This window comes from Octodon degus, unplaced genomic scaffold (assembly GCF_000260255.1).
Source record: "Octodon degus isolate 3935 unplaced genomic scaffold, OctDeg1.0 scaffold00197, whole genome shotgun sequence".
NCBI classification, from domain to species: domain Eukaryota; kingdom Metazoa; phylum Chordata; class Mammalia; order Rodentia; family Octodontidae; genus Octodon; species Octodon degus.
Window position 1 is genome coordinate 3107340 of NW_004524773.1, and position 9467 is coordinate 3116806.

Genomic DNA, 9467 nt, shown 5'->3' on the forward strand with positions numbered 1-9467 from the left:
GCATGTGGTGCTGGGGGATTGAACAGTGGTCCCTGTGCTTAGCTTAGCTTGTTCTAAGTAGGTGCTTTAGACCACTGAGCCATCTCACCAGCCCCCATGTCTGGTTTTGAGACAGAGTCTTGCTAAGCTGCGCAGGAGGGAGTTGAAAAAAATAAATAAAGAGAACAAGATAGGAGAAAGGAAATTGTAATACATTAAAATTTTTAAAATTAAATTTCTTGGTACATTTTAGGTATACATAATGATCACATTTGTCACAGGGAATGTGTACCTGTACGTGATATATCTTGATTCCTTTTTTCCCCATTCCCTCCCTTCAACCCCTCTTCCCCTCCTCACTTGCAGAATCTTTGTTTCCAGTTTTTTCCTGTTTCTTGTTCTTTTCCTCCTTTCCTTCTTTTCCTGCTCCCCGCTTCCTAGTTCCCCTTCCCACTTGGACATTTTCATCTTGTTACACAATCTTCTAAACGTTTTGGTCTTACTGACACTTCCAATTTCTCACCCCAGAGGAACAGTGCGGTATTTGTATGTGTGCATGTCATTTATTTCACTGAAGAGTGTGGACTTAGGGTGCATCCGCTTAGGTAGAAGTGGCTCAGGCTTATCCTTCTTTATGGGAGAGTAGTGCTCCACTGTATAAAAGACCATATTCTTTATCCATTCCTTGATTTATTTTTTTCTGTATTTTAGGGAAGGGTCCACAGGGTGTTCAGGGTCTCACTACTAGATCAGACTGCTAGTGATCCTCCTGTTTACAGCCTCCCAAGAGCTGGGATTACAGGTGTGTGTCACCACGCCTGGTCTCAATCACTGTCTCAGCGTGCCCTGGGGGCGGGGCCAGCCCGGCAAGCCCAGAGCAAACCCCTGGCCCCCGCGTCTGCTTGGGGGGGCTTTAATCCACTGAGCTATTTGGCTGGCCCTCATTCCTTGGTAGATTGACATTTGGGCTCCTTCCAAGATTTAGGTACGTACTATTAAAATTGCACTTTAGAATAAGCTTTTATTTTCCCCTTCTGGGAAAAATTCCTAAGGGCTTAAAGACAATAAGCCTGGACACTGGGCTCTTTGCCTGTGTTTTTTACCTGTGTGTGCCCCCCGCCTACACACACACACACACACACACACACACACACACACACACCCGTGCTTAGGAAGCCACGACAGCACTAAGGACAGCAGGCCTTGGCTTCAAACACGTGGACATGGTTTCCAAATCACACAGCCCCCCAGTAATAAAGCCAACACCCCCCCCCAGCACATCCTACACAGCCCATCTCAGGGCCGCCCCTAGAGCCCAATAAGCACCCCAGCTCGAGGCCCGGATGTCTCCATTTCTCTGCCTCTGTCTCGCCCAGGCCCACACTCTTATCTTTGAGTGTGTGCTTTAAAAATCCTACCTTCTAAATCCTTTGATGCTGTTTACTGACTCCTGGCAATTCTTTCCCGCAATAGTATTCTGAGGACATAAAGCGAGTTGAGGCTCTTTATGTCTACTTCGGGGACCTCCTTGGACTCTTACCCAGTGACGTCAAACTTGGGATCTTTCTGCCTCAGCCTCATAGAGTGTGGGATTACAGGCGTGTGTCACCACATCCAGCTCCTTGAGGCATTTTTTAAAGAACAAGAACATACCAGCATGCATTCCAGCCACCGTGGGAACAGTGATCTCATCAGAAGTCGTGGAAGCTGGACCTGCTGCCGCACGCCTGTGATCCCGGCACTTGGGAGGCTGAGGCCGGAGGATCAGGGTGAGTTCAAGGCCAGCCTGAACCACCTAGTGAGATTTTTAAAAAGTCATGGGGACAAAAAAAAAAAAAAAGTCATGGAACTTCTGAAAAAGTCCCCTGAACTCTGTAGGAATGAAAGGAAAAGGCAAAAAAGTTTTTGAAATCTTTTATGAAAACAGTTTCGACCTTGTGGGCCCTTAGGATTCCCCTATCTATACTTTTTTTAAAAATTAAGAACAAAATCTTTTACTCGTTTATTTATTTGGTACAGGGTCTCACTACACAGCTTGGACCTGCAGTGAGCCTGCTGCCCCAGCTTCCCCATTGTTGGGATTACAGGTGTGCACCACTCTGCCTGGTTTTGGTGGCTGGCACTGCATGCCCAGGAACCCTGAGCCAGCATGACAGGTGGCACCGGGGATTCGAACCGGGATCCTTGTGCTTGCCAGGCAGGCGTTTAGACCACCAAACTATCACCCCAGTCTCTATCTATACTTTGAGAACCACTTTTTTTTTTTTTTTTTGTGGAACCGGGGATTGAACTCAGGCCCTTGTGCTTGCCAGGAAAGCGCTTATTCTACTGAGCCATCTCCCTGGCCCCTTGACATAACCTTTGTCAAAATAACAAAATATATAGGATCTTTATAACATCAGTAAATATTCAGCCCATATTCATATTGTCTCCACTTATTCCAGGAGTAATTTTTTATAGCTTTTTAGGGGACCAGGACCCAGTCAAGTTTCTTGGCTCGTGGTTATTACTGGTATATAGTCTCTTGGGCTAGAACAGTTTTATCTCCTTTTTGCTTTATGATTTTGAGGGGTTTTGTGTGTATATATATGGCCTGGGCCTTCACACTGAACTGTACTTCAAGCCCTCTTTTATGTGGAGAAGGGCCTTGCTATGATACTACAGTGCCCAAGCTGGGCTTGAACTTGTGAACCTCCTGCCTCAGCCTCCCAGAGTGCTGGGATCATGGGTGTGTGGCCTCAAGCCCTGAGACGCTTGGCTTCCTGGCTTGCATTACAGGGTGTCCCACATTGGAGACGTGTTTGAGTGTTTCTTCCTGGTGTCACTCAACTTCTTCTAAAAGTTCTCCTTCCCACAGACAAAAGTTGACTGTAGATTGTTTTGCGCCGGTTAATAGTAGGTAACAGTGATAGACCCCAGCCTTTGCTTCTCACCAGGCATGGAGCTAAGCTCTGCTGGCGAACGTCCTCAGCCTTCATCTCGAAGGCCATCAGGATTGAATACTGTGCTCTGTAGCCGGGAGCCAGGTGACTAGAGGTTAATGTGGGCGGACAGAATTCCGAGCCTTGCTGCGACCCGCCCAGTTTTCCTCCCTCAGGTGACAGAGGGCGGTTTGAACAGATGGTCCTGCTGTGAAGGTGGCAGGACCACACCTTTCCCCAGCCTCAGGCCCCAGAGCTCTCTGTGGTTCCCTCACTCACTACCCTGTCACAGACTACAGGGTGACACCAGTCTACTCTTAATTCAGCCCTGGCATGCAGAGACTACAAGCTTCAGAGCCCTTACAGGCGGGGCAGGCTGGGCTGCCACTTCCTGTCCTGGGACCCTGAGCTTTGTATGTCTCCAGGCCTCTGTATTCCCATGTGGAAAATGGGCACAACCCCAGTATGAGGACTAAGTGGGTACAGCCCTGGAAGGTTGTTGGGACACTTGCTGGCACACAGTTGGTTCCAGGCCAAAACCCCCCACATCTGATCTTGTTCTTGCTGTGATTGTATGCGCTTCCCTCCTAGTTGTGTTGTGAAATGTTACTGAAGTGCTTGGGTTTTTGTTGTTTTTTTCTTGTTTTGCTTTTGATGTATTTTGGTATAGGATCTCACTATGCATCTCGGAATCATAGTGATCCTCCAGTTTTCAGCCTCCGCAGCCCTGGGATTACGGGCCTGTGCCCAGTCTTTGTTTTGTTTTTGAGACTGGATCTCACTGTGGTCCAGGTTGGCCTTGAACTCAAGGTCTTCCTGCCTCAAGGTCTTCCTGCCTCAGCTTCCTGAATGCAGGGACTAAATCTGTGTATCACCATACCTGGCTATAGGTTACCTTCTCCTGTTTTCAGCCTCCCAAGCGCTGGGATTACAGGCGCTTGCCACCACACCCAGTCTCTATTGCTGCCTCAGTGCACCCTGGGGGCGGGGCTGGCACGGCATACCAGGGATTGAACCCTGGCCACTGTGCTCTGTCTAAGTCACTGAGCTATCTGGCCGGCTGTCAGGTTATCTTTTTTTTTTTTTTTTTTTATTTTATTTATGGCCAGCTCAGCCCACCAGGGGGCGGGGCTGGCTGGCATGTGGTCCTGGGGGATTGAACCGCGGTCCCTGTGCTTTGCTAAGCTTGTTCTGAGTAGGTGCTTTAGACCACTGAGCCATCTCACCAGCCCCATGTCAGGTTATCTTTTGATAAGGATGTTTGACTCCCTTTCTGACTTGTAACTGTGTTCTAGGAAAACTGAGCCCATAGGTAAAGTAAGAACAGCTGCTGACACCTAGTCACAGGCATCAGGGAGTGGTGGGGCCGGTGACAAGTTTTTGAGTGGCTTTGTCATTATGGGGGCAGCGATGTCATGTGTTTGTATTTAGGAATCAACAAAGCTTATTCTTATTTAATTTCGAGACAGGGTCTCCCTGTGCAGTTCAGGCTGGCCTTGAACTTACTTTGTTTTATTTATTTATTTATTTATTTATTTATTTTTACATTTTATTTATTGTGTGTGTGGCCAGTTCAGCCCACCTGTGGGCGGGGCTGGCTGGCATGTGGTGTGGGGGATCGAACCGCGGTCCCTGTGCTTTGCCAAGCTTGTTCCAAGTAGGTGCTTTAGACCACTGAGCCATCTCTCCAGCCCCTTGAACTTACTTTGTAGCCCAGGCTGGTCTTGAACTTGTGACGATCCTCCTTCCTCAGCCTGCTGGGGTTACAGGTGTGTGCCACCATGCCCAGCCTGACCCCAGGAGGCTTTGTAATTCTACTAGATCAGTAGTTTTTAAATTTTAAGTCATTATTCTTATTTTTATTATGCAGCACTTAGTGTTTTCCGAGTACTTTTCTAGGTGCTTTATATACATGAAATAGTTATGTCGGCTCTGTGAGCCGGCTACTGTTATTATCTCCTTTCTACAATGAGCAGACAAGCCCAGAGAGGTGGAGTAACTTGCCTGAGGTCACACAGCTATTTAAGGACGTAAGCTTAGGGCCCATCCTCCCTGGTTCCCGAGATCGCTTATTTTTACTGATTCTATTTCCATAATGTGGCAACTAATGTACAATAACAGAAAATAGCTCAGGGGTTGTCTGGGGTGGAATAGCCAGGATTAGAAAGAAACACAAGAGCCAGGCATGGTAGCGCATGCCTGTGATCCCAGCACAAGATGCCGAGGCAGGAGGGTTGTCATGAGTTTGGGGCCAGCCCGAACTACAAAGTGAAACCCTTTGTCTCACAGGAGCAGACAAACAGAATTTCAGAAGGGAGCACAAGGAAAATTTGGGAGGTGGTGGAAATATTTTTCGTCTGATCATGATAATAGTTTCATGGGAGCATGTTTAAAAACACGTGAAAGAATGCTAGGCATGGAGAGGTGTGCCTGTAAGGCCCACTACTCAGTAGGACGAGGCAGGAGGATGGCAAACGGAAGGTCACCTTGGGCAACATAACAAGACCGTATCTCAAAATAAAATGAAAAGGGGGCTGGGGAGATGGCTCCGTAGAATAAGTGCTTGCCTGGCAAGTGCAAAGGCCTGAGTTCAGTCCCTGGTTCTGCTAAAAAGTAAAAAATAAAAATAAATAAATAAAATGAAAAGGGATGTAGCTCAGTGGCAGAGCACTTGGCTAACATACACAAGGCCCAGGGGGGTGGGTAGAAGAAGGCGGAAAAAGCTGGAAGCCTTGCAGATTCTTTTCAAGAAACTGGTGGCGCAGGCCTGTCCTCCTAGCACTCAGGAGGCTGAGGCAGGAGGATCACTGGAGCCTGAGGTTCGTGGCGCACGTCGCAGTAGTGCTGCAAACTGGAGTCTGAGCCTTGGTCAGGCGGGGAGGGTGCTTCAGATGGAAAGCTGAAGCAGCTTGTTCTGATCAGGGAAGTCAGAGCCAGGTGAAACACAGTGAGAAGAGGAGGAGGCGGTTGGCATCTAAGGTGGCGCTGATGGAGGAGCCTTCGCTTAGGTGAGGTCGTTAGGCTGGAAGGGGAGAGTGAGGACCGTCATCATGGTCCCCCGCACCCGGTCCATTCCCGCTGTCTGTGCCCACAGACGTTGTTTCTGTTTGTTGCTTCTTCTTTCGCCCCTGCTCTCCTGTCCCCTTCTCCTCTCTCTTCTCCTTCTCTCTGCTCTCCCCTCCCCCTGTCCTCCCCCCCTTCCCCTTTCCCTCACTGCTACTGCCGCTGGGCTTGGAACCCAGGTGGTATAGACATGCGCGCACACATGGCCTGTGCCGAGCCGCACCCTAGCCCTTCTTTATCACCTCATGACTTTTCTTTGAAGACCACCCCAAGAGCCTGGTGACACCTGTAATCTCAGTAACTCGGCGGCCCAAGGCAGGAGCATCACAACTTCAAAGCTAGACCCTGTAGCCAGCAAGGTAGCCAGAGCCTGTCTCAAAATGTGAAGGGCAGGGGTGTGACTCGGGTTGGATCCCCATACCTCAGAGCAGCAGGGGAGCGTGCACACAGTCTCCAGAGGGCTGGGACTGTCCTTTCCCCTTATCCACGTGCCTTTTCTTTTCTTTTTTTTTTTTTTTTTAAATTTTTAATTTATTTATTTGTGTGTATGTGTGTGTGTGTGTGTGTGTGTGTGTGTGTGTGTGGCCAGCTCAGCCCACCAGGGGGCGGGGCTGGCTGTCCACATGCCTTTTCCCAGTGGCAAATATTCTCCATCTAGATTGAGAATAAGGCCTTGTCCTGACTATGTAGCAGGCTCCGGGGATTCCAGCCCGCCTCTCTGTTCTCAGTTCTGTTCTCCATTCTTTACTGCAGTTAGTTCCGGGCTTGGGGCTACCCCACACAGTGCTGCCGGGGGAGGGAGGGTGCAGGTTGCCATTCAGAAACTTTGAATTGATTTTAAGCCAAATTTGCTGATCTCTTCATCTAGACGGGACCCTGGGCTGGGTGAGCCTCGTGGACTAGGGACCTTGAAGCTTTTTGGTTGGTGACTCTCTCTACTCCCTGCTCCTGCCAGGCCTTGGAGACCCGGGCCAGCCCTGGCCACACCCCAGGCTGTGTCACCTTTGTCCTGAATGACCACAGCATGGCGTTCACTGGAGATGCCCTGCTGATCCGAGGGTGTGGGCGAACGGACTTCCAGCAAGGTGACTCCGCCTTTACCCAGCCCAGGGCCATAGTGTGTGCCAGGGTATTCTGTATCAGTAACAGGAATGAATAGGTGGGTGCACTTGAGGTATTTAGGGGGTCAGTATCAAATTCAAATGGTTGAGTGACTAGAGTGAGGGAGAAATTTATGCGGCCAGCTTTTAGGGGATGGTTACTTTCATGAGTGTACTAGTCATCTATTGCTGTGTAACGAGTAGCCCCAAACCTAGTGGCGTAAACATTGATTTATGCTGTCCCACGGTGTTTCTGTGGGTCAAGAATCTGGGAGCAGCTTAGCTGCTGGCTCTGTCCATTTTCCTCACCCAGGACCTTCTTGGACGCCCCAGGGTGGGCTGCAGCTCCTCAGGCTTCAGCTCGTCTCCACTTCCTGAGCACCTACTATACTGGTTAACCTATTCCCATTCCTCAGTCCTTCACACATGCTCTTCCACCTGCCTAGAATGCCCTTCCTTGTGCCCAGACAAAGGGGAATTGGCCGAGGAGTTTAGCTATAGAGATTTCCTCCTCCCATGCTTTTCCTAGGGGCTTCTCCTATCCGCTAACCTCTGAGCTTTCCTTCCCTAGGCTGTGCTAAGACCTTGTACAACTCGGTCCACAAAAAGATCTTCACGCTTCCAGGGGAGTGTCTGATCTACCCTGCTCATGATTACCATGGTGAGCCCTTGCTGGAGGAGGTGGGGGCTTCCCTTGCTTGTGAGAGGGGCTGGCAAACTCCTGTAATCTTCATAGGACTACAGGAGACCACAAGAGACTACAAGTCCCAGAATTTCCTCTGGTCAAAAAGGTTCAGTGCCTGGGAGTGCAGTGTGTGGTTGTAGGAACTACACAACTCTCAGTGTTCCTTGGGGCCTGAGTTTGCCTGGAGTTCCTTGTAAGTTCAGGGTACAGCATTTCCCATAGTGCCCACTGAGAAGAGAAAAAAAGATTTAGGAATGTTCTGGGAAGAGCCTGTTAGTTCCAGGCCAGGGAGATGCTTCCCAGGATGTTGTACTGGGCCCCTTGACTTTCCCTGCCCCCCTTGGATACTAGGGTTTACAGTGTCCACTGTGGGAGAGGAACGGACTCTGAACCCTCGGCTCACCCTCAGCTCTGAGGAATTTGTCAAGGTGATGGACAACCTGAACTTGCCCAAACCTGAGCAAATAGGTGAGTACCTGGGGAACCCCACTCTTTGATCTGAGAATAGGGCTGGGCCTAGACCTCAGGTCTGAGGGAGGATGCTGGGCCTGGACTCTGGGTATGAGGGAGGAGCTGGGCCTGGACTCTGGGTCTGAGGGAGGTGGCTGGACATGGACCCCAGATCTGAGTGAGGAGGCAGAGCCTGGAACTGCCGGGCCTGAAGGAAGAGGTTGGGCCTGGACCTCTGGGTCTGAGGGAGGAGCTGGGCCTGATCCCCAGGTCTGAGGAGGAGGCTGGAGCTGGATCCCAGATCTGAGGGAGGAGGCTGGGCCTGGAGCCCTGGGTCTGAGGAAGGAGGCTGGGCCTGATCCTCAAGGTCTGAGGAGGAGGCTGAACCCGAAGCTCCCGGGTCTGAGGGAAGAGGCTGGGCCTGGACCCCCGGGTTTGAGGGAAGAGGTTGGGCCTGAGAGAAGATGGGCTCAGGACCAGAACTGTAACTCCACAGAGAAGAGCTTTTCTTGATCCTGGGTCCTTACTGGGGCAGGAATCTGCCAGGCCCTTAGTTCCATGCATGGTTTTTCTTTTCAGATGTTGCTGTTCCAGCCAACATGCAATGTGGGGTGCAGACCCCACCTTTCTGACCTGTCCCGTCAGGAGCTCATGTCCGTTGTCAAGAATGCACTGGGTGGGGTGAAGGGGGAGCTGTCATCACTGTACCTCCCTCCCCTCCAACCCCACCACCCACCAGCTCTTCAAGCTTCTTAAATAAAGTTGTTGGGGTTTTTTTTTTGTCTGTGAGTTTGACTTCTGTTTTTGGAGAGAACCTTTGGGGCTGCAGTGCTCAGGGTCAGCTTTGGTGCTTTGGAGAGGCTGGGATGCTGGGCAGGATGTGGGCCCAAGGGGTTGACTTGGCCGAGATCCTAACAAGATAGGAGCAACCATAGAATTCAGGGCAGGTGTTCTTATGACCTCAGCTAGAACCCTGTCTTGCCTTTGAACCACTTGGAGTCCTAGAGTAAGTTACCTCTCCAGTCCTCAATTTCCTGATCTGTAAAATGGGGGTAATAGTCATATCATCTTGTGATGCTCCGATAAGTCCATGAATGTGCCTACAGGGCCCCCTGGCTACTGATCCTATCAGAGCTTGCTATTACTACTATCGTCTGGAACATCTCTCAGGCACTTCCTGGCTTGCTGTGACAGTTTGCTTAATGGTTAATCACATGGATTTGGAGAGCAGGATGTTGGTGGTACATTTATAATGTGTAGCTCTGGGGT

General features: G+C 50.1%; 1 protein-coding gene across 1 annotated transcript in view; it reads left to right on the forward strand.

Annotated features, from left to right (window-relative positions):
• The window catches only part of Ethe1 (ETHE1, persulfide dioxygenase), an 18987-nt gene extending 10000 nt beyond the window's left edge, over positions 1 to 8987 (forward strand). Inside the window, exons 4-7 of the mRNA XM_004644341.2 lie at positions 6919 to 7048; positions 7635 to 7724; positions 8100 to 8216; positions 8778 to 8987. Coding sequence (XP_004644398.1) covers positions 6919 to 7048; positions 7635 to 7724; positions 8100 to 8216; positions 8778 to 8830 — 390 coding nt within the window. The 3' untranslated portion in view covers positions 8831 to 8987. The remainder of the gene's footprint in view (positions 1 to 6918; positions 7049 to 7634; positions 7725 to 8099; positions 8217 to 8777) is intronic.
• The last annotated feature ends 480 nt before the right edge of the window (positions 8988 to 9467 follow it).